Here is a 24,230-nt window from a genome sequence, read left to right on the forward strand (position 1 = left end):
TGGGAGTAATAGTATCTATTATTATTATAAAGCAGGCACGGGCAACATTTGACATGTTGAGGACCAAACTCTTGTGCAAATACTTTCGCGAGCTGCGTCTAAATGTATTTAGTGTATTTTAAAGTAGTGACAATACTTTTTGCGATAGTAATTAGATATGAATATGTTACAGTAAAAAATTTGTACATTATAATTAAATTAAATTTGCAGTCGTTGCAACTACAGAAGTTAAATACACCAAAATCAATGAATTCGAGTTTGCCCATATATGGTTTAAAGAATCAAAAATAAAATAAATCTGTGAGGCAACAATCTTTCAAGCCGGTGTCGTCTTATCAATCCTATACGTACACTATTCGAAAAAGCACTGAACCAAAAATTCACCTCTTTAGTCCAATTTCGTGAGTGTTGTTCGTGTCGCAATATATCCATGACTCTCTTTCCAAGTAAATTCTCCGGAACGGAATTCGATGGCCGGCTATGAGATATAAAAAGAGTTTACAATATTATCATCCTCAATAATACTAAGTACAAAAATAAGAAATTAAACAATTAAATTTTCTATGACTTAATTGTGCAAAAACTAGAAAAATCTAAGAAATTGTTCTTACACCAAATAGTCAGTGGTGGGTCGATACAGATCTGGATGCAGTCTGAGCGAGATCTCGTTGTCCGCCGGAGGCCTGATGCTGGCGAAACCCATCGCCACCGTCACGAACAGAGATGGCAGCACGAGTAGGAGGAATAGCAACCACCTGGAAGTACCAAAATATAACACTGGAAATAGATTTAATAAACAATGAAAACCTCCATATGTTGCGATTCGTGTCCTTTACCTACTACTGGAGTACTAAAAACGATATGAAGAACGGTAAAACTCACCTATTCCTAATATAATGAGTGTATCTCTTTTGCAGCAAAGCCAGGAACTGTCGGGCGGCGGAAGCCTTGAGGGGCCCCTCGGGGGGCACCAGAGGGACACAGTCCGTCTTTATGCTCGAAGAAGAGGCACTTTTAGATGTCGCATCAACGGCTGCAATGATACATATGTTTAGGACGTTCAATACGGCATCTCTCACTTAATATGAAGAGATCATTACCCGAAGAATTACGAGGAACCTCATCCTGATCGCAGATGTTGAAGAAGACCTGCTCGAGGCTGGTACACTCCATGCCGTAACTGCGGTACCCGAGTCTGCCAGAGCTGTCTTCTAGGGTCGAACACAGGACCTCGAAACTGGGAAACGTACCGTCTCGTATAAAATAGCTATCGTTATTCATAAAGAAGTTATTCAAAGAAATGTTCAGGCACAACTCAGACATGAAGAGCAAACATTAGAAAATAATGGAAGCAAAGGTTTAATAATAGTAATTGTAACTCACTCGGTGCTGACCCCATCTTCGTCGTAGAAAGGCACATTGATCTCCACTTCATCGCCGGTCACATCGACCAAACTGGCATTGTTCACCACATTTCTGGTCAGCTCCAGACCTTGTCGAGTCTTTTCGTCGATATCCTGGGTTCCACCGGGATACAGGATGGTCAACTTGTACCCGGAGCCGAGGGTTCGCTTAATTTCTATCGGAGAACCGGTGGTGTGGATTTGACCCTGGAAATAGAGAAGAAAACTATAGTCATTATCACTCCGATTATGGTTCTGAAGTTAGTTTTGCAAATTGTAGGTACATCTTCATTATTACGATAAGAAAATGTATTATCGTATAACTGCACTACGAAAATCGCGCATGCGTTGCCGACCTAATTTTAATCAATATTTGTCATTGTCATACCTTGTGCATAATGACAACCTGGTCGCTGAGGAGTTCCGCCTCGTCGAGGTGGTGTGTGGTGAGAAGAATAGTTCTGTTCACACGCAACTTCATTATCATGGACCAAATCTCTCTGCAAATATTATTTTAATTATCGTACCAAATTAATTGTTGAAGTGAAACTTCTTTAGGCGCATGAGAGTAATTTTTTTAAGGAAAATCAAGAAGATGTGCGGCGTTTTAGGCAAAGGGAGAGAGCGATTGAGACCGATTGTGAAAGTGTAAGAAAAATATATTCTATTGGTATATATTCGTTTATTAGTTGCATATTTTTGTCGCATAACGTCTTGTGCAGTAAAGGCAGATTTTTATTTAATAGTGTGAATATATTCACACTGTTTACACATATGTGTATGTGTTTATATGTATATCTATACAAATACATGGAATGATCATCTATTGGGGCTTTTACCTAAATAATAATTAATTTACAAAGAAGTTTTACTTCTGACATCTGTTCTTTGTACATACACATTTTTATTTATTTATCGGGTCAACTCTGTACTAACCTTCGAGCCTGAGGGTCTACTCCCGAGGTGGGTTCGTCGAGAGTGACCAGGTTAGGTCGTCCCACGAAGGCGAGCGCTACGCACAGACGACGCCTGGTACCACCCGACAGTCTGCTGACCGGCTCGTCACACACGTGTCCCAGAGATAATACCTTCAGAATACTGGACAAAATAAAAAAAAACAATTTGAAAGATATTTTTTTCATAACGATAAATAAACATCTTAATACAACTCACCCGTCCACCTCAGAGCTAGGGGCGTTATTAAGAGTTGCGTACAAGTGTACGTGCTCTCGAGCGGTCATGTGTTCGTAGAGTACGTCCCGTTGCGGACACACGCCCACCCGGGTGGACCCGCCCGACCCGGACCGGATCACCACTTGGCCGGATGTGGGCTTCAGCATTCCGGTCAAGATGTTGCTATACACGAATTAATATTTTTTGTTGAACACATAGGCATTGTATTATTGTAAAATAAATCTAATTTTATAATACTTACATTAGAGTGCTTTTTCCAGCGCCGTTGTGTCCCAGAAGAGTGGTGACTTGTCCCGGCCGTAACTCTACACTGACCCCGGAGAGCGCGGGTTTATTGCCTCGGGAGTAAACTTTAGTGATGTTTATTATACTGACACCCGCTTTCTCGTCAGTCGAAGATATATATGTCACATTGCTTTTCACATTTTTCAGGCCTAAAAGATATGCAAATGTAACAATAGAGGTGCATTGATTTCTCAAGACACGACAAGACAAGATAGTAATACTATAGGAAGATACGAACCCCAGATTCTTTCGACGATATGCCCCAAAAGGAAGTAGAGACAGGCGTCGACTACCATCATGGCGGCGGCGAGGCCTATATTCATGTCGCCGGTGTCGTCCGGAGATTCCCACACCTTGGACCAGTCTGCGCCCACACCCATGGCCTCGTAGCGGCAGATGAAGAGAAACGCGTAGCACAGCGACGACGACATCGATAGGCTCTGAAGCATTCCAAAACATTTTAAAGGCCTATTGGTTAAATTTTCCAAAATTGAATCTGTAACGAACGACTCCTCACCACAAAAATCTTGAGGCCACTGGTGAGGACGGCTTCGAGCGAGAGGATGAGCACGAAAGGCATGAAGGTCGTGAGATATCCCAACGCGGCACAAATGGCTCCGACGCTGGCCGACGTGAATAGTTTCCCCATTAGGTAACTAAATTGGGATAAATATAAACATTATTTTAAAAAATCTAGCTGCTGTGTTCTCTAGCATAATGACCAGCGCTGTGGAAAACTCTGCTCCTCAGCATAATGTAAGCTAGGGCCAATTTCAACGTCAGCATACACGCATTACATACTTAAAACATATCGTAAAAATAACGTTATCTCTCATTTTTTTTTACTTTTTTCTTTGATTCTTATTATATGTGTGTGTAGGTCTGTCTATGTCTCAATTTTTATGGACCACCACTTATGATACAAGTTTTAACAGAGTTAACACAAACTCACCAAAAGCTGAGCACGGAAAGTCCAAATATGAAGAGCAGAGAGAACGTGAGTGTCGGCGTAGTGTTGGGCAGAATCTTTCCGTAGTACAAGACGCAGGATACCAACAGCATCGTCACCGACATCTCGAGCAAAGAGCTCAGGAACCACGAAAGGGTGTGGTAGCTCAGATTCACTCCCATCACGGACATAAGCTGGATAATAAATACCATGTCATTGTACTTTGTTGTTCTTTATGTACAAACCTCCTTTTTTGAAGTCGTCTTCGAAGAATGATAACGTACCATAGTGTTTCCAGATTCCTTATCGGCCAAAATAAATCTGACGGCTGAGGATACGGTGAACAGGAAAGAAAAGAAGAACGCAACTATCAGAGCTTGGGACTCGTAAAGAGACGTTTGGAATCTAAAACAAACCAATATAATTTTTCAAATGAGAAAATCGCGTCTATTTGTTTTTCAAGTGTTGAAGTGATAACTTTTTATGGGAGGGTAAACCGCTTCGTTACGTAACGCGTTACGGCACCATTCTGTCTAGCTGCCTACGCATCCGTTAGCGGTAGGTAGGCTTTTCAGTCAGTCACTCTTACCCTACTTACCTACTATCACCGCTTTTGAATGTGGTTGTAAAAAATAGTTTTATTACTTGAATAATTACTAAGCTAATATCAAGTTAAACAATTTCAATTTTATATAGTTCAACTTAGATTAGTTTGAGTTATCACTTCACGGCATCCCGATAACACACAATTTTATTAGTTTCAACTCACATATCTTTCCTATAGCACGGGTAAGGGTTCTGCTGCGTGTATACCGCCCAGTCTTCATCGTCGGAGACTTCTCTCTTGTGTCTTCTGGCGGAAAGCTGGATGATGGCCTTCTCGACGATGTCCTGGACTTGGATGAAGCCACGGAAGTAGCGCATGTTCTCCAGAAAACTGGCTTCCGGGCCCGGAGTCCAAAGGCTGGTTGAGAAACGATCAAAATATTGATAGCTATTTATAGAGAACCGTCTTACTCTTAAACCGTTGAGAGTAATTTTGTTGCAGCTTCATTTGCATATATTTCATTAATCAAAGGTGATCCTGATAGTTTCATGAATCCATATTCAAAAAATATTCGGACGGGAATCAATAAAATCTTTGAAGGCAGTTTCGATTGACGCAAAGAAGTTAAAATGAATCAGCTTTTCAAAAAATAAATGCACGAGGAAATAGCTCAAAAATATTGAATTTGCAATTCGTAACGAAAGAGTAAATATTGGAGGGGACAGTACGACAAAACGCCAATTTCATATACGTTACGACCTAGTATTATACTCACTAGTTCTTAGTGCGTTTAGTGGTCGGCGCGTTCTCGATGTCCATACGTATCTTATATTCGATGTTCCTGGGAAAAGTCTCTTCATCGTGACTCATGTTGAGGAAGACCAAACCTGAAATAAAATATTTCTAAAGCGTATTCTCAAAGTATCAACTATCTTTGATGATTGAGAACTATTCGAAAATTTATTTTTATGAAATCAATGTTCCCATTCAACACGTTCTGTTAAATATTACCGGCGGTAAATTCATTGATCCTAGTTAACCTGGCGGCTTCTTCCGTCAATCTGTGTTCATCCGAGACAGCCTTGAAGCGGTCCAGATTGATGCAACGCATCAGGTCCGATGCCTTCTTTAGTAGTCGGCCTAGACCCTGAAAAATATACAAAATATATTATAATTGTAGGCAAGTAGGTTATCAGATTATCACTTCAAAATTGTCTTAAAATATAACGTTAGCGGTACCTCAGTATCCCCGATTCCAGAAAGCAGTTCGTCCACATCGATTTGCGGCGCGGGAACGTTTCCGAATAGAGTTACTCTTATTTGGCGATATTCCTCAGCCGATAATAAGTCTCCCAAGGCCTTCAGCCCCGGCTTGTGTGCTGACATTTTGTCTATAGAGGGAAACGCATCCGAAAACGTGTGGATCAAGTTGAACATTTGCACCATCGGGGCAAAAGTCGCGTTTGCCTGAAATTTCATGATTAAGTATTCTAGGTTTCTTGTTAGGCTAAAACTATTGAAATGGTTATATGTTATACCTTTTCAATGATCTTCAGGACGGTGGGGCCGTGAGGCGTGTACAGGATCTTTCCCATGATCAGAGGTTTGACGAAGCTCCAGACGATTTTGCCGCCCTCCATGTTTACGATATCCGTGTAGACGGATCGACAGAAGTCCGCTGGGCGAATTTAATGAACCGAATGAATTAATTTAATGAATTTAATGTGTAAATATATATTCAGTAAGTCCGTTCGTTGGAATGGCAAATATTCCAAGAGTATAAAATTATTTTAAGCTATTGCATAGATTTTGTCGTGGGCTTTGAGCGCAACAGATTCAAGAAATTCCGTAACGAAAATATACCTAACACAGGATAACGTACTGTACACGATACGTTATACGATTCACATCTCTGATAAGATCGGTGACGTAGCGTAAGCGCGGCTGGTGCCGCCGCGCCGGTACGCGTTAGAGTCAGACATACTATATATCTATATGAATTAATATCAACTAAAAAAACTGCATAATTAAAAAATTATAACTGTAAAAATTGCTAAAAGTGCTATGCAATAGCTCTACCGCGGCAGACCCCTCGCGCCACAATTTTTGTTTTAAATAAATGTCGCCATTCAAATTACTAACTTGGCAACACTGCCAGTTGTTCCTCATCCGGCTGCGAAGAGAGGTCGACGCTGTTCACGATGCTTTTGTAGAATCGGCTTACACCTGACTGGAACGGCTTCCCGCACATCATGTTACCCACCTCTGCCAGTGTTTCCGGAGCTATTCGTGCAATAAATGTATATCTCAATGTGGGTCTTTGTAGAACACTACTCTTAATATTTTTCTGAATGATACTTTTTAACTCACACGACATGAAACCTCCAATGGAAAATCCATCCTTAAGCCGTCGTATTAATGGCTCATCGGCCAGGGAATCGGTCACATCGACGACGTTCTGCCGGACTGAGGGCAGCAGGGTTGCCATCTCTGATAGCTTATTCAACACTATTACGCCCTCGTCGGCCGTTACGTTCAGGGCCGCATATAGTTTGTTAAGGAGGAACGATTTTATCTACAAAAAATACAAATAAAAACTCGCATTCGATAAAAACTTAACTTTTGAAGCCAAATCTTACCCGATCCAAAAAGAAGGTGGTGTTAATATTTTCAATCAAAACGGGCACAATTTTTTTCGCCTGTTCGTCCGGCATTTCGCAGAACTGATCACTCACGGCCGAGAAAAAGTCGTCTGTGACGTTTCTGTCCGGTACAAATATCTGAGCGAGCTCGGTTCGATTGCAGACAAACTTCTTGGTGTCGTAGAGGCCTTGTTCTTGCAACAGCAGCTGCAATCATAAAACATTTGATATTGCTTTTGGGACACTCGATTTGCATATTACGACTGAAGAAATCCTTACCGGTTTTAAACGTATTTTGCAGTTGTGTAAAACCCCAAGAACGTTCAAGAAATCTGTATCATTCACTCCGATGTTCTTCAATGATGTCTCTATACGATCAGGATTTTGAAAAACTTCCGATATTGTAACTGAAATATTTTAAATTTAACCTCATTATTAATTAAAACTATTGTATCGAATATAAATCGACGTAAGCGTATTTTATAAATAGGTTTAAGAGCAGGCACTAACTAAAATCACTCTTCATAGATTTAATTTGATCTAAATATGTAATGTTTGAATAAAAATCAATTAATATGTATTGATCCTTCACTATAATTTCATTGGTTGACTCTAATTAAAAACCTAATATAATATAAATACTTTGATAAAAAAAAACAACATTGTCTCTTTTGCCTAATTTCATGATTCAATTATGATGGAGACAAAAATAATTGAATTACAGCGGATAAGGTTCGGCGATTTTATGAACTATTGTATATTTTTCGAATTATTTAAATAAAAAGCATTCGACATTTAATTTATTTTTGTTCCGTGAAACACCAAATCATCACGCGAACTTCAAGCATACGTTTGTTTTACTAGTTACTGGAACGGGCGGAGAAAGACGCGCGGGTGAAATCAGAGATTTTGAATCACTCTTAAGCGAGGAGCAGAGTCAGCCCAGCCGTAATATCTCACCGTTGACGTCTCGCTCGACGATGTATTCCTTATAACTGAATAACACTCGCAAGCCTTCCATCAAAGCGGACATATCTCGTCGGAGGGTTGTGTTGTGCAGAAGCGGCGATAATTCTTCTGCTACCCTTTCCACACTGTTAAGGGAAATAACCAACTTAATTTGTTTTTATACTTCTGCTGTTTTCTGCGTTATTATCGTTATTGTCTAATGTCTTTAAAATTAATAGGTTTAAATGGAGAAATTATAGTCAAATTCTAAAATGTATCTTTAAGAGAAATGAGAGAGCTACTCTAGGTCATTTGTGGGAAAACTATTGGAGATCTGATGCAGTTAAAATTTAAATATTTAAATGTCGATTTCAGCATCGACTAAGAAAATTAATGGAAGATTAGAGATACAAAAAAAATATTTAATTACGAACATATCAATCAAATTATGCGAGAAATCAGAAATCTGCATTTGCATCACCAAGTTTATCATCGGAGTCAGTTTTCCGGCTGCCACGCCTTCTATATCCATTTTGCTGAGATACCTCAGAATAGGGAATGAATATTCTATAACCATTTGGACCGAATCCAAAATCTCCGAGACGAATTGGAATTTCCAAAACTCCTTATGTTGCAATTGAGGTAATTGGGGTAACTAAAAATTCATTTATTACTTTTATTTTTGCTAACGCTGAACTTACACAAATTTCAATTAAATGTAAAAAAACAAAAGCACTTACCATGTTTTCAATTTTAGTATAATTCAAATAATTGTTAAGGGCTGCTATAAGTTCTGTACAATTATTATATTTACATATATATTTGTGCATTTTAAACGAAGACGTTGGAAGGGGGAATCCGTTCACCTATAACATTAAAATGTATTTTTGGATTACTCTTCCATTACGAAACAATTTCATCTTAATGACAGTATATTATATGGAAATAATGCCTTACCTTGTGCAAGTCGAGATAGTATATAAACTGTAGATGGTTAGGATCAAAAGCGCCACCTAAATCCTCATTTAAAGCGTCCGGCAAATTGACTCCGTCTTTTTCTATTTCTTGTAAAGTGACAGGGACACTTATGTGAGGTGCAATTTGAGCCTTAAGCTGGACTATATATGGTAGTGAAGAGAAACCTTCCACTTCTTGCAAGTGGGGTAGCTCTGCCTTTATCACTTCTATGAAATTAGATATAATCCTTGACACCCTGGTAAAAATTTAAGAAACCCTCTTTATAAACCAAGTCACTAGTTCACACAAAGCTAACATATATATTTCATTATTACGTAGTATTATTTACACTTGCTTTGCCATAGCTTTTCGCTTAATCAAAGATACTGGTATGGCTAGGCAAGTCGAATTCACAGGATCCCCAACTTGGCAATCCGATCGATGGCTTTTAGAAATATATTTCCTTTAAGTTAAATAGTGAAATTTACTCACAAGGTGATGTTGCCAAATATGTTCCTGCCGACGTCGTCGGTCAGACATAACCTCGAGTTGGCATTCATGTCTTCCAAGAGGATCACTTTCATTTGCTCCAGAAATTCATTCAACGACTTGTTCAGCTCATACTTGGTGTAGTTCCGAATCGATATTAGCTGAAACGAATCATTAAAAAGAAAGTAACACATTTTAATCCCAACCGAACTAATTATTTGATTCTAAGATTAAAATAGTTTAAGATACTATGAAAAACTTGAATAATGCCGATGTCGCCGATGACGGATGATTTTCGCATCAGCCGGCATTTATTTACTATACGTGCCGTTTCAGTCTATTCTCTACGGCTCCGTACTTAACGAATCACCACTGAACGCACAAAACGCGAGTAAATTGAACAATATTATTTTATCGATATCACTCAACATCTGGTGAACCTTTTGCCCGACGTTCTAAACGCCTTCACTCACCTCTCCAATAGCCATGTCCCAATGGAAAGTGTTCTTGATAACATGGTGGAGGTCTTTCGGTTTCATCCCGCGGACGGTACAAAGGAACTCCTCGTATTCCTGTTTCTTGAAGAGCTGCAGCGTGATCTGTTTCGCCCAAGCTGTCACGTGGGAACACGCCCCACAGTACCTGTCGTTGTAAATACGTTTTTTAGAAAAATTGGATGTAAAAACGGTATTGTATTTAAAATTGATCGTAATGGCAATTTCTATTGGCGTTCGCAGTCAGGCAAAACTGGATTTGTTTATTAATAAGACAAACACAACACAGTAGGTACATCTATTACTAATACGCGGCTTAAAAATACCAAACATTTACAGATGGTAAATATACCTTCGCTTCTACAATTGAGCAATAGAGTTAGAATATTGGAAAAGTTTTTGCACTCACGTTTCATTCAGATACAACGTGCTTCCGTCGACAAAGTTGCTCAAAATGCCAAAGGCTACTTTCGTGATGGTTTCTTTGGACAATAGATTGAGCACTGAGCTTCTGAACTTTGCTAAGTTTCCATCCGTGACCCACTCCGGAACCATCGGTGTTCCAACTTCTTCAACCACCCTCAAAAGATTTGCTTCGGCTGAAGAAATATGGTCGTTCAGTTGTCGGTAATCGACGGTGGGTTGCAGTTTAAGTGTATCGTCATATCCCTAGAAATATGTCAAAATAACTATAATAAATATATTAATAGCTCTACAGTTTTAAGTTTTTTTCGAGAATATTAATAAATGCAGTCAAAACAAATAGAAGCCTATTTACCTGTGAAGCAAACAATAAAGGTGGTATATCCTTAAACAATTCGGATTTGCCTCCACACAACTGCCCGTGAACAGCGGACAAGAGTCCGGTTCCATCTGGAAGGTAGTCGGACAGCGACATGTTGGGTCGACAGAATGATTCCGTATCGTTAATGTTGGTATCGCGGAAGAGTTTTACTAGCTGGAATAATATAACATTTAAAACATTTCACATTTCAGATAATTAATTGTAACTTGTCAAATGTTGAAGGTTTTTAAACCTTTAATATATTTAAAATGATATTATTATAATTAAAAGTTAATGGTCTCACGTGTATTTTATCCAAATTATTAAGAACATCACTAGCAATATCGAAGCTTCGTTCGACTGAGTCTAGAAATGCTTTCGACTGATTTCCAGAATACAAGTTCTTCAACGCCTGCCACCAGTTATCTCCCGACAAAAACTTCAGCAACACAGTATAGTGCTCTATATTACTTTCGAGGTATTTCAAATATATCGGGATGTCCAGGTCTGATGCGTATTTTATTGACTTTTTTAGAGCAAATATTATTTGTTGTCTGAAAAGAATTAATTTTCTTAAAGAAAATACCAATGTGTGATTATTTTATTTTTAATTTTAAAATAATCACACAATGGTACCCAAGAGATAGAAAGAGAAAGAGAGGTAGACCAGAAAAAAGGTGACGACGACAGTAGACAAGTCGCGGGAACAATATGGTCATAGAAGGGCCAGAATGGAGAAGATTGGAAGAGGCCTTTGCCACCTAGCAACCGACACGCAAAAGTGGAAGAAAAGAACAATCTACAAAAAAAACATAATAATAATAAAAAATAATATTATGTCCGAAAAAAGGCTAATATAAAGAAAATAAAAAAACTTTAGTTGTAGTAGTCGTGTCGTAGGTTAAAGGAAGTAAGTTGGTTTTGTCATTTTCATTCAGAATACTTACTTTTCATTGAGAAATGAGACGACGTCATTCACATCGTCGTTGCTGACATTTTGCAGCACTTTTACAACGGTCAGTAGACTGTTTCTGGTTTCCTCAAAATCATCATCGATGACGTGTTGTACTGCGTTGTAAATTATTTTATAATGCTTCGAACATATTATACCCTTAATCCTGGCGTTGTCCCCGAGTATTTCTTTGGTGACATTATTTTTTAAATTATCACACATCACTTCGATCGAATTTGTGATTTTATAATCGTTTCTATTTGTCCATATCACGTCCGTTATTACGTCAAAATGTATACCGACGACGTCCGAAGCTCTCCTTCTAAATAACCTCGTCAGCGAAGAAATATCTGTATCTATAGACTTTTTGTCAGCACCTGATACATTTGCTACTACGTCATCTATGTTAATATGACTCAATAAATCATAGATTTTGTTTACGATTTCCACCGTTCTCGTCAAATATATAGACGACGCCACTTGTTTCATCACCATTTCTCTGAACGTTAAGTACGACCGATCGTCTTCGTTAATTTTGTATGAAATTAAATTGTCTACAATTGTTTCTAGTTTCGATTTAAGATTGACGAGTGATACATCAATATAGCTTTCGTTCTTCGAAAGTTCTTTAAGAGTGTCGGAAAGTTCAGTAGTTTTCACATATGCATTATTAAATACACTACCGAAGCTCTCCACGTGGAGGGTGAAAAACAGATATTGCTGAAAAATATACAAAATTATTTTATTATAAATAGTTGAATTTTATAAGCATTTCTGCTTTCATTTTAACGGATTAAAACCCAGAATGAAACGTTATTGCCTAATATTCATTAACACTTTTTTTGAACTGCAACTGCAACTAAATAGATTTTGGTTAATTAGCTATTTAATTATCTACCAAGACCAAATGATAATAGATAATTACCGGTTTAGTTATAACATCGAATAGCGTGTTAGCTCCGACAGGCATGGAGAGCCAATAGAGCATGGACGGGCAGACGAGAGGATGGAAGCTTAGCAGCATCTCTTCTGTGATGGAGCTTCCTGGACCTGGTGTCAGCGACGATAGCAGTGCTTCACAATCCCAGAATTGGGTAAGGGACGCACGACGAACCTGAAACAAATTGTCGGATTATTTAGTTGCATCCATTACAAAATACTATTGTTATGAAATATTCGATAGGTAAGAAATAATGTAGGTTATTTTAAACGAGTTCCTACAAGTCAAATATGTGACAAAAAATTTGATAATAATTTTTGGTTTCTACTAGGATGATTCATATTTGATTGTTATATACTTTCGAATTGTGATGTAAGCAAATACCTGCTGCATGAATCCGAAATCCCAATATGAGTTGATAAGAACGCCAATCAGTTCCGATGCCTTGGCATACATCGAGTACAACGCTGTCTTACTGGTGAAACCGAACACTTGCAGTATAGTTGAGTTTGCCCCTATATTGATTTAAATTAATCTATGAATAATGTGATCAGTGGCAAAATAGGGATAGAAGTATACTTTTATCTGGACGATATTATTACAATTTTGTATCTTGACTATATTGTCCGCAATTTGCACTCATTAATTCAGAAATTCCAACCGTGGATGTAAAAATCTAAATTAAATCGCACTCTTGTCATGTTTGTTAATTTATTTACAGATTATTGCACATACAAGCGAATACACGACTTGAGAATAAAACAGGACCCCCTATCGCTATATTGAACGTCCCGGTAAAATATTAATAAAGACATCTTAAAACTAAATAACGCCAAAAACATCAGAAACAAAGGTAACGTTAAAATTTAATTTAAATGGCAGACAGAAGACAGAGGTTTATTAAACATACTAGCTGAACTGGCAAACGTTGTTTTGCCATGTATATCATTTATGGTTATTGTGCCTCACTCGACATAGATAGGTATAGTGTGTTGCGGATTTTTTTGTAGGTATTTATAAGATCTACAGTTACTTAGAACATTTAATGGTTCTATCTTTAATAGTTTAGGCAGGGTACTCAAAATAAGTAACTTTTTTGGTTGATTTTTTACACCTTGTGTCCGAAAAACCCTAATTTCTTACGGAACCCTATTTTTGTTCAAAATTAAATATAGCCTATATTACTCGTGGATAATGTAGCTTTCGAATGGTGAAAGAATTTTTAAAATCGGTCCAGTAGTTTATGAGCCTATTCAATTCATACAAACAAACAAAAAATCAAACCTTTCCTCTTTATAATATTATTATATATATATATAGTATAGATAAAACTAATTATTTAATACAACCAAGAACTGCCTACCGTTAGCTTCACTCAAATAAGTCCCCAAATCCTCAGTAGCGTTTCCAACAGCCATAGAAATGAATTTAAACAAGTTAGTCCAGGCGCCTCTGCTAGCTTGCGCACACACATCGTCCATATACACTTTCGATGAACAGTTTATATAATTCGTCCATAATGTGTTGAGGGTGACGTTATTTGGTGTCGATGTTGTAATGGAATTCATTACCAAATCCACTTTTGTTAAGAAATTTCTGAAAAATTTATATTTTTAATGGATGTTACCAAAGTTTTCGATTAAAAGAAATTTTGTATTATACTTAGACTACGACAGAAGAAATCTGCCGTATACTCACCGCAAGATGGCATCACCTTCCGATGTATTAAAAGCGTCCATTGAATACTTCCAACTCGACCTCAAATTCAAGCCGCCGTCGTTTGGTTCCTCCAGAATATTGTCAATCAATTCGTTAAAAGAGTAAAAGTCTTCAATAGTTCTATCGAAGACTCTTGAGAATTTGAGAAATACGTGTGGAGCTAGGATTGTTTCGTTCCAGTGACTTGTTTTCTATGAGGCAATTTTCAATTTATGTTAGAATTTATATTATTTCCAACACATAAATGTGCAATTTTCTTAAACTACATAATAATATCACTATAACTACAAATAAAGAATAATAATTAAAAATCCATGTTCGTAAGCCAGAATTAAAATTCACCTACAAAATTTATCATCATAAAATTATGTATTTCGAACAATTGGAAGAAAATAAACAAGTTTGGTCCCTGTGGCTGTATTTCGAATATTCATATTCGTTGAACGTGGAAAGCACCAGCGCTGGGGACACCGGTACTTAGGCGCCAACTTAAATCTTTTATTATCGCGTGTGCACTTGAACTCCAAAGGAAACAACAAAATTAAAGTTGGAGGAAAAACTCCTACATTTGAGAAATTTATTAATTTTCGCCTGCTCTGTGTGCGTTAGATTAAATTTATTGAAAGGGTTTCAAAACTTTTATAAGGTCGTATACTTTATTTGTAATAAATCGAATTAGCAGGTAAAAATATAACATCTAAACAAAAGCCATCGTATTTTAACCATTCCTGAAACAGGTGTTCATGTAAATACTTACATACAATGTAACATTTTTCTCATCCAAATATTTTTTCCATTCCACTTGAAAGGTTCTATTGAAGCAGATGAGGTGCTCCAAAGATGTCACAGCGTGTCCAGTGGAAGGAAAACTTATGATGTCTGTTAGGCTGCGGCCGCAAGGCCACGGCGTGTCAGCATTGAGGGTGCTCACAATTTGATCGACCTGTTACAATAATGATTCAGAAACTCTTAACTAAATTTAGCAACTCTTTTGGATTAAGAGAATATTTTTCGAATGGAAAGGAAAATATGCCTTAACAGTGAAGGCTCACCTGCACGTCGTCTCTCACGATGACATCTACAGATTCCACTATCAGTTGCGGCAGGCTGGATAGCACTTTGTGAATGACAGAAGCAGACTGTGGTGGAATATCGGTTGGAGCTCGTACTTTTTTGGAGATATCTGGGAATAATAATAATTTACTTATTCTAGCATCCGCATACTTATAAGTCCAAAACAATGGTAAGGATTGCACGAAGTAGCTTTAAAGTATCTTCAATCATTAAATTAAATAGGGTAAATTGCCCTTACATGGTTCATTGAAATGGACTATCCATTTCAATGAACCATGTAAGGGCAATTTAGCCTTCCCGCCATTACTGCCAGCATGTTAGGGCTGTGTGGACACGCGCCTTATCAGAGATACAGCTCTCTTACGCATCGCACAAGTATCGTTTAGTTGTTACCTCACTCATAAATTGTTATTTCACATTCTCGTTTCCGATAATTAGTCCGGTATTGCATTTTCCAAAATAAGTGACTATCAATCTAGATTCACGAACTCTTCAAGTCAAGGTAGTTTTTTGTTAATCCAGCGTCGCAACTTCACTACCCCTAATGTTACTTAAGCTATTCGTTAAACGAATTAAGTCATTTACAACCCAGCTTCAAACAAAGTGTTTCATTTAACATGTATCTGAATAAATTAACGGCCACCGAATTTAACTCCCGTTAAAGATTATTTCTAAATACTTACTGGAAATATATTGTATGAAATCGTGAATAACGTCCAAAGGTCCCGTCACCACGGCCATGTAGTACTTAATGTGAAGCCAAGTATCCTGATTCAGACCAAACGCTTCGTGGTCCAAGAGGTCAAGGGCGCGGAGACCCATATTTAACCTAAGATTTAGAAATTACACAATTTTTGCTCTCTCATTCTATAGCGACGTTCAGGATATCTCTATATCCTTAACGTCGCTGTAGAATGATAAGCATAAATAATCGTAAATAATCGTAAATAATCGTATGTTCAGAGAACCAGACATTACAGGAAACTAAAAAAAATATATTAGTAGTAGACATACTATTTATGCAGTATTTTTTCTTTAATATTAATTCAACTCTACCAGACTGATTGACCGTACCTATATTACGTCATCATGTGTTAGGTTTATTTTCGTTACGGAATTTCTTGATTCGGTCGCCGCGCTCAAAGCCCGCCATAAAATAATAATTATTCATTTTGTCAATGTTCTTTAAAATTTTATGTTCTTATTTAGTTGTAACATAAATAAGTCATTACTTCATTAGATGATACCATGATGATATACCAGTTAAATGACATTAGAGTCTAGAATAAAAAGAAATAGTTTTTTTATATACCAGGTTATCATTCTACAGTGACGTTAAGACACTTTTGACTTAGATGGCGCAATTGGTCTGTTTCGTCTCGTATAAATAGAATCGTAATATATGTTTTAATTATTTCTAGTAAATAAATAAGTTTTGACTTGTTTAGGTAACTAGGCAAATTATGTGTCTTCAATCCAAAACTTTTGTTATTTTGCCGGAAATCGAACCTACCAATCAGCGATTAGATGGCCTCTAGATTTTGGTATAAGAAGGATTATATTAATCCATAATAGATGTTAGATAATATAGTACTCACACAAGAAGAACGCTTCGTTTCAAGTTCTGTAGGCTCAGCCAGTAATCTGTAGCCTGTGCAAACAGTTGTCGGATTTGTTCCTGTGTGTGTTTGTCCATGCCGTAGCTACGGAACTCGAGAACGTATGGGTAGTCCTCCTCGACGGTCATATACAATTGCTTAATGCCTTTGATCAGTTTCGTCCAATTAATTTCTTCTAACACACTGTGGTTGGCGTTTCTCAGCTCAGCTATCTACAAGAGTATTAAAGTTGAGAAGAAGAATTGTGCTCACTACACACACACTTATAATTTAATTTATTTATGGTGTTGGAACATGGTGTAATGATTGCAGCTTCTTACAAACGTTGTGTAAAATAAAAAAAACTTGGCGATTAAAAATAATGGCGGAGAGTTTATTGCCAGTTCTTCTCTTTCGTTCTCCGCCTTTGATTTGAGAACTGGCGGCAAAAAAATAAATAAAAAAAATACGTTTATTTTGTAACATAAGATCATCTAGGTATCACTTATTCCACGTCAATCAATTCGAACCTCTGGGCATCCCTACTCATCGGCAAAGAAGACAGAGGGTGTAGGCCTAGAGCCGGCGTAAAAAACTCTCGGTACTCTTTTAAAAAGCAAATCATCAAACAATATTTAAAACAAATATATCAAATTAATTAGAGTTAGCCTGCCCAGCACTAGTCCCAGGCCCTTTTATCAACTAGATAATCAATATCTTTTACACAGCTTTTCTTTAATACATTTCTTAAATTTATTAAAAGGCAGAGATAAAAGAGCCTCTGGGATTTTATTAAAGAAGAGTATCCCTTTTCCCAAAAAAGAATTACTAACTTTACATAGTCTAGTACGGGGAAATTGCAGCCTGCCAAATTAGAAGCATGTAATGTATTTTTTTTCATGAAGGTTAAAAGTGTACGAAATAAACGAATTTGACTTTGAGTTTTATTAAACCAAAAGGTATAGGTACTAATCTTAATTATTAATATAATCAAATTAATCTAATGATGAATGAATTTACTTACACCAAGTGACAGAGCGGAGTCGTGACGCAATCCATTCTCAATCTCCTTCGAGACATCACAAATTGTGTCAATAAAATGTTGAGCATCTAAGCTGGGTGGGAAGCTGAGGAATTGGTTGGCATTCTCCAGGCCTCGGCAAAATATGTCTTCACTTGCTGTTGATAAGGACCTAAACGTCTGAACCGGGAAAAGGTGGTTGAGAGCGAGATTATAGATTTGTATGATTCTTCTTTTTTAATAAAGCCAATAAAAGTTTAAAATATATAAGAATGATTGTTACAAATTTGAATGGCTAATTAAAAAAATTAATTGTTAAAAATAATGATTTTTTTCTTAAAGGACCAAGTTAAATCAGTTCGGAATTTTTTCATTGGGCTGGTTCCACATGGCGCAAAACTGCTTTAAAAACGCTACGGGTGGAATTTCGCATTCTGCCTCGACGTCCGATGATAACATTTTTTTTAAACTGTTTACAGAAATTTTTTCTTCCAATTCTTCTGTTTTGAGTGTATGGATGTGATGTATAGAAAAACCTGTACCTTGTTTTCATCGAGTGCTGTGATCGCGAGAACCTTGAGCAATTCCGGATACGTCTCCTTGAGCCTTTGCGCCGTTTCCTTGGAAGAGGATTTCAGTTGCTCGTTCAGCACTGCTATCAGGGACGTCGTGTCCTTGAGCAGAGGACTCAACTTAAATTCCAACAACGAATTCTGTCTGACCACTTCTTTCGCCAGACATCCGTGGACTGTCAAACTGGAAAGATTTTTGTGATCAATTGATGTTTTACTAAAATCCTTTATTCCTACATAACTATGTATTTAGTACAGTATTTTCCAATATGGAGTACAAGGCGAAAGATAACATTTTTATCTTGTTGCGTCAAACAAGTATAACTTCTATAGCGTGTATACACACACATGTTTTTTTTAATATCAAATGTTATGTTTGTTAAAAAGGAATCATAAGAATTTTATAAGGGATAAGGTGGGGCATTTCACAAACAAGTTGGGAAACACTGATTTAGTGCACATTCGCGGATGCTTGGCGGGCCCATGCGACTTCTTTAATATAAAGAGTGTGTTGGTGAGTTGTCTGCTGCGATATCGCAGTCTACTTGATTGTGATTTGTGAGGAAGGTCTTATTTCATTTGTCTGTATATCCTTTCCATAACATATTTTTCATACATGTGTGACGTTTGAAAGCAAAATAAGTCGATTCCATACGATGTTTTACTTCAGTGTTATATTAACTAAAACATCAACTTACAGAATATGTTTTCCCAGCCCTTCTTTTTCTTTAACGACTTTCAAAAAGTCCGCATCGTTTTGACTAAATATTATATCCCAGTTCAAATCGGGTTTTTTCACTTTGTCCAAGTTTGCGATACGCTCCGTGAAGTTGTTGAAGACGGCAAAGTCTCTGTCTATGGAATACAGTTTGTCAGACACGTCACTTCCCAGAGCTTCCATCACGAAGAGAGAGGCGATTGCGTTAATCTGAAATATGGTGACATTAACTTCACTCGAGTTATTTAACCTAACATTAGTCAATACATATGTTGGGGAATACTCGGATCATCAGGGAATGTTCTCGAGTCAATTGACTGTTGATTTTTATTGTTACTTTGATTAATCATTGAGATTCTTTCTATTACTTTTGAAAATCATAATTTAATTTGATTTGATTCGTTAGTATTTAATTGTTTTATAATTAAGAATCATTACTAAACGAATATTGTTACAACTAATCAGAGTGTAGTTAGAGGGCGCCATCTTGATTTTGGACAGAACGTTCAAGGAACGCCGGGTAATTCTGATTCTCATGTGAGCAGAAAGAAAGTGTTATTTGTAGTGTTAGAAGGAATCAATCTAAATAAAATTCTGTACGATTGATGTTCGTGTCTTTTATCGCACTTTACCCACGTGTCCATATCGATGTAGTGACAAAGTTTATGCGCCATATATTTTTCATATTGTGTTTAGATCATGTTATTTATAATATTCCTAGAAAGTATTATTTTAGATTTACCAAATTAAAGATTGTTATTAAACTTATAAATTAAACCAATATACAGTAGAACTCCAATTATCCGAATTAATGGGGACCGGGACCCATTCGGATAATCAAATATTCGGATAATCGGATTTAAAAAAAAGAATTGCCATTGGAGAGAATAAAAACTACGTTTTGATATTGCACTATTTTTTTATTGAATTAAATGAAAGAAACATGAAATTTTCACATGTTTTAAATATAAATAAAATGTACTTATGTACAAGTTTAGAAATAAAAATCATTGTATTTTAAACATCTCCGTCAATGTAAGCTGTTTTGCGGTCTTTTTTGTGATTCGGATAATCGGCGATTCGGATAGTCGGAGTTCGGATAATTGGAGTTCTACTGTATTAGTTAAAAATTATAAGCGTAAGAATCACATAGTTTTTTTTCAAATTCAGTTATTTGTGTCTTTAATGAAAATCTCAGTCTAGGAAATAACTTACGTTATTCTTTGCTTCGTACGTCCCGAAGGAAGCGACCATATCCTGGACATACATCTTCCACTCTTCGGTACAGAGGCGTGTTCGTAAGTCCGTCGCCTCGTCTTTAGCCAAAAGGAAGAATTTCGTAATCCGTTGCACGTCGCAGAACGGTTGCGCTGGTTTTTCAAGGTTCGATGTGATAATCTAAAACAATATTATTAACAGTTTTCATTGGATTATGAAGAGAGCAGTGTTGGCCTAGTGAGCGTGCGACTCTCATCTCTGAAGTCTTAGGTTCGATTCTCGGCTGTGCACCTATGGAATTTGGTGAAGAAAAACATCGTGAGCCTACCTTAGATCCAAAAAGTCGACTTGCCTATTAGATTAACAAATAATCATGAAACAGATATATAAATTGGCCGGTGGATAATTTCAATGCCAGAGGGCTCGCGAGTGCGAGTGCCTTATAAAAAAGCCGACTGCCTACCAGTTACAGCTTCTTTTTTAAAATTATTCTGACAGCCATTAAAAAAAATCCTATTTTATTATATATTTATCAGATTTTTATGATTTTTAAAAATACTACGTTTTAGTGCATGTAGCAATATATATTATGAATTTATCAAAGCTCGACAGCGAACATATGTATGACGTATACAAATAAAATACCTGCGCTCGTTCCGGGTCTGCTAAGCCTTCGAGCCCCTTCTCGACGATGTCCAGAGGCAGGCCCAGGAGCACCTTCACCCCTTTGGGGTTCCTTAAGGAGACTTCGTAGATCAACTTCTGTATATTAGTGTTGATGTCCACCATTTTGTTCGCCACTTCAATTAATTTCGAGAACAGCGTGGCGTAAAATAACGCCTCGTGTTTTTGTTCTTTTGAGACGAATTTCAGTATTAAATTTGTTATTCGAGCCAATCTGAAAGTGAACATTTTTTTATTTATTTAATTATTAAGTCTACAACATCATACATATTACGAAATCTACTGATAATTTTATAAAATCTTCTATCTAATATGTACGACAATATATTATGTAACATAAGTTTTGCTAAAAATAGGAATTAAAAAACAATACAATTAAAAACATAAACAAGATAAGACAATTACACAATAAAATAAAATGAAATTACTAAGACTGTTGGTACTAAAAGTAGAGAAATAAAATCATCAGAAAAACAGCGAATTAGGTTTGAGAAAAGCACACAACAATGCTTTCTCTAAAACCGATCAGCCCACTACCGATTATATCCAGCTCCGGATAAGCTGTGTTCAATCCATATTTCATTTACAATATTATGCATATACAGAATTATTCATGTAAATACTTACATATTAAAAACGTCAATTGGAGTTTCATCAGTGTTGTTATTATTTAGACCGACCGATGCGTTGCTCCCCTTTTTTAAAGCTTTATTCAAGAATTGAACGCCCGTTATGGATGCGTCTGCGAAGTCTTTGAGCGATTTAAACGAATCTGTTTCTCCGAAAACAGGTTCGAAGAGATTGATAAATTTCCTTATTCTGAAATAGAATAACAAAACATTCATTACAAGTAACAAATCAGGGACGCAATGGGCGGATTTTTTCGCTGCTAACTCTCTTCCAGGCAAGCCCTAGTCAAGTAAAAAAAAACACACGTGATAGAAGCCAAACCTTCAAAAACGAAGTTTCTAATATGTAATTTAGAGTTTTTTAATCTAAATTTAGGATTAAACTTTTTTTTTTAAAATGAGTATTTTAATTTATAAGTTTATTATCAATGTGTAATTCGGTAAAACTAAATACTGAAAGTTTGGAATTCGATGAAATTATGAAAAAACCAAGTTATGTTTTAGCTTATTATTAATTTAATTTACGCAGAGAACTTACAAAGAAACGGGTACGTAAGAAAAGTCATCATCGGTGCCGTAGATGATGCCGTCGACCTCCGGTGGCAGAAAGCTGTGGATGGAGAGCATCCGCAGAGCTGCACTTGTCATATTTCCGAGTTTGGCTAATCTCTCGTCGCCGGATAGCTTCGCGTACATATTGCCAGCCTGGACAAATTAATAAACTGTCACCACGAGCTATATTTATGACAGTTGATTACATTACAGCAGTATTTCCAAACGTGGGGCCCACGCCCCACATGGGGACACTTTGATTGTTAAGGGGGACTATTGGAAAAAATATTATTTTTTTTTTGGAATTGGAATATTTTAATAAATGTTTCACTTAGTAATTTCTACCTAAAAGGAACAAAACGATGTTTCTTTAAATATGTTGAATAGGGAAAGAGAAAGAATAAGAATGTATTGCCAGTTCTTCTCGTCCGGGATTGAGAACTGGCAGTAAATGTGAAATTAAAAGCATTTAATGTATATTTCTTTCGAATAACGACTCTATGAATAAAGAAATACGTAAGAAAGTAATTTTTTATATATTGGAGAAATATCAAAGCTCCATCGATATGGAAATCTTCTGATAGTGATTCTAAACTTTGAAATAGTTAAATAATAACAAAATAAATTAAATCAAATTAAATTTTGATTCTCAAAAGTAAGAAGAAATCTCAATGATTAACCAAAGTAACAATAAAACATTAATAATTATTTTTATTACAATATAACACAAAATTTTACCATAGTTATATATTTCCCTAAATCCATCTCCCACACCAGATCCAAAAGAATCTTCTGCAAATCGTCTTTCGTCATCAAACAGAGCTCGTTCACAAATGTACTGAGATGTTCTGCATTCTCAATTTTTATAACTTTCTTCACAGAATCCGCGTTACATCTATCAAAGGTTCCATTTATTATCTGGAAAAGAAATCTAATTGTAACTAACTGCTTATAAATCTATGTACCAACTGCATTCAAGTGTAAGAAATCGAAAAGAATCAGAAGCGCTACAATATTTTGAGGTCTAGGTCTCAGATTTCTGTATCTATGTCACAACCATTTGTCAATCGAAAAGGAAAATAGAGGATCAGCCTCCTGTGCCTGACATACACGTCGACTTTTTGGGTCTCATACAAGTCGGTTTCCTGACGATGTTTTCCTTCACCGTTCGAGCGAATGTTAAATGCGCTCATAGTAAGAAAGTCCATTGCACAAGTGAGATCGAACCAATGACCTCAGGGATGAGAGTCGGATGCTGGAGCCACTAGGCCAACACGGCTCTTTCAATAGCTCCTCCTGGCTGGACTCCTAAACTACTTTACCGATTTTAAATTAAATTGGCACACCGTGAGCAGTCTGGTCCAACTTAAGAGATAGATTAGACTAGAAAGATTATAGTCGCAATTTTATTTTATTGCAAATTATTTGTTTATTATTTCATACAATTCTAACAGATTGCGCTGTTTTAAAAGTACCAACCTTTCACATAAGTTCTCCTACCGTTTCCCTTGAATAAACCTTAGCCACAGCAGCGCTTGGCCGAGTCTTCTAGTTTTATAAATTTAATAAAGAACGTTTGATAGAGTCAAAAGTATCTGTTTTCATATACTTACAGAACCAATTCCGAGCTGTGCAGAAATAACACTTGTAGCAACATCTTCTCGGATACTTAATTTCTCCTCTAGGTATTGTTTAACGCGTGTAGGGTTTCTGAAGAGAGCTCCTACGCGGATTCCATTCTCTGAAAGTTCTCTTCATTAGCGTATAATATACCTTATATATAATATAACAAAATACAAAAGCCTTTTATTTTCGCAATAAATAACAATAACATTAAGGCAACGCACTCGCGAGCCCTCTG

At 36.7% G+C, this 24,230-nt stretch overlaps 1 protein-coding gene across 1 annotated transcript in view; it reads right to left on the reverse strand.

The window, feature by feature from the left end:
• Nucleotides 1-24,230, reverse strand: part of LOC111000059 — a 54,956-nt gene that overhangs the window by 7,665 nt on the left and 23,061 nt on the right. The window contains exons 6-54 of the mRNA XM_045631582.1: nucleotides 23,983-24,110; nucleotides 23,108-23,287; nucleotides 22,356-22,522; nucleotides 21,816-22,007; nucleotides 21,150-21,402; nucleotides 20,502-20,684; nucleotides 19,267-19,496; nucleotides 18,539-18,752; nucleotides 18,000-18,176; nucleotides 16,976-17,208; nucleotides 16,061-16,206; nucleotides 15,356-15,486; nucleotides 15,061-15,246; nucleotides 14,283-14,494; nucleotides 13,948-14,180; nucleotides 12,969-13,099; nucleotides 12,570-12,758; nucleotides 11,640-12,364; nucleotides 10,997-11,246; nucleotides 10,687-10,866; nucleotides 10,318-10,577; nucleotides 9,888-10,056; nucleotides 9,418-9,575; nucleotides 8,926-9,181; nucleotides 8,709-8,834; nucleotides 8,403-8,623; nucleotides 7,981-8,114; nucleotides 7,300-7,427; nucleotides 7,018-7,227; nucleotides 6,749-6,953; nucleotides 6,521-6,661; nucleotides 5,917-6,056; nucleotides 5,618-5,845; nucleotides 5,390-5,525; nucleotides 5,154-5,265; nucleotides 4,601-4,795; nucleotides 4,116-4,236; nucleotides 3,835-4,025; nucleotides 3,400-3,538; nucleotides 3,121-3,322; nucleotides 2,839-3,031; nucleotides 2,577-2,759; nucleotides 2,340-2,501; nucleotides 1,792-1,903; nucleotides 1,384-1,610; nucleotides 1,101-1,237; nucleotides 883-1,033; nucleotides 612-755; nucleotides 385-478 (exon numbers count right to left, since the gene is read on the reverse strand). Of these exons, the coding sequence (XP_045487538.1) occupies nucleotides 385-478; nucleotides 612-755; nucleotides 883-1,033; nucleotides 1,101-1,237; nucleotides 1,384-1,610; nucleotides 1,792-1,903; nucleotides 2,340-2,501; nucleotides 2,577-2,759; nucleotides 2,839-3,031; nucleotides 3,121-3,322; nucleotides 3,400-3,538; nucleotides 3,835-4,025; nucleotides 4,116-4,236; nucleotides 4,601-4,795; nucleotides 5,154-5,265; nucleotides 5,390-5,525; nucleotides 5,618-5,845; nucleotides 5,917-6,056; nucleotides 6,521-6,661; nucleotides 6,749-6,953; nucleotides 7,018-7,227; nucleotides 7,300-7,427; nucleotides 7,981-8,114; nucleotides 8,403-8,623; nucleotides 8,709-8,834; nucleotides 8,926-9,181; nucleotides 9,418-9,575; nucleotides 9,888-10,056; nucleotides 10,318-10,577; nucleotides 10,687-10,866; nucleotides 10,997-11,246; nucleotides 11,640-12,364; nucleotides 12,570-12,758; nucleotides 12,969-13,099; nucleotides 13,948-14,180; nucleotides 14,283-14,494; nucleotides 15,061-15,246; nucleotides 15,356-15,486; nucleotides 16,061-16,206; nucleotides 16,976-17,208; nucleotides 18,000-18,176; nucleotides 18,539-18,752; nucleotides 19,267-19,496; nucleotides 20,502-20,684; nucleotides 21,150-21,402; nucleotides 21,816-22,007; nucleotides 22,356-22,522; nucleotides 23,108-23,287; nucleotides 23,983-24,110 (9,215 nt within the window). The remainder of the gene's footprint in view (nucleotides 1-384; nucleotides 479-611; nucleotides 756-882; nucleotides 1,034-1,100; nucleotides 1,238-1,383; nucleotides 1,611-1,791; nucleotides 1,904-2,339; nucleotides 2,502-2,576; nucleotides 2,760-2,838; nucleotides 3,032-3,120; nucleotides 3,323-3,399; nucleotides 3,539-3,834; nucleotides 4,026-4,115; nucleotides 4,237-4,600; nucleotides 4,796-5,153; nucleotides 5,266-5,389; nucleotides 5,526-5,617; nucleotides 5,846-5,916; nucleotides 6,057-6,520; nucleotides 6,662-6,748; nucleotides 6,954-7,017; nucleotides 7,228-7,299; nucleotides 7,428-7,980; nucleotides 8,115-8,402; nucleotides 8,624-8,708; nucleotides 8,835-8,925; nucleotides 9,182-9,417; nucleotides 9,576-9,887; nucleotides 10,057-10,317; nucleotides 10,578-10,686; nucleotides 10,867-10,996; nucleotides 11,247-11,639; nucleotides 12,365-12,569; nucleotides 12,759-12,968; nucleotides 13,100-13,947; nucleotides 14,181-14,282; nucleotides 14,495-15,060; nucleotides 15,247-15,355; nucleotides 15,487-16,060; nucleotides 16,207-16,975; nucleotides 17,209-17,999; nucleotides 18,177-18,538; nucleotides 18,753-19,266; nucleotides 19,497-20,501; nucleotides 20,685-21,149; nucleotides 21,403-21,815; nucleotides 22,008-22,355; nucleotides 22,523-23,107; nucleotides 23,288-23,982; nucleotides 24,111-24,230) is intronic.

Source organism: Pieris rapae, chromosome 16 (assembly GCF_905147795.1).
Source record: "Pieris rapae chromosome 16, ilPieRapa1.1, whole genome shotgun sequence".
Lineage (NCBI taxonomy): Eukaryota > Metazoa > Arthropoda > Insecta > Lepidoptera > Pieridae > Pieris > Pieris rapae.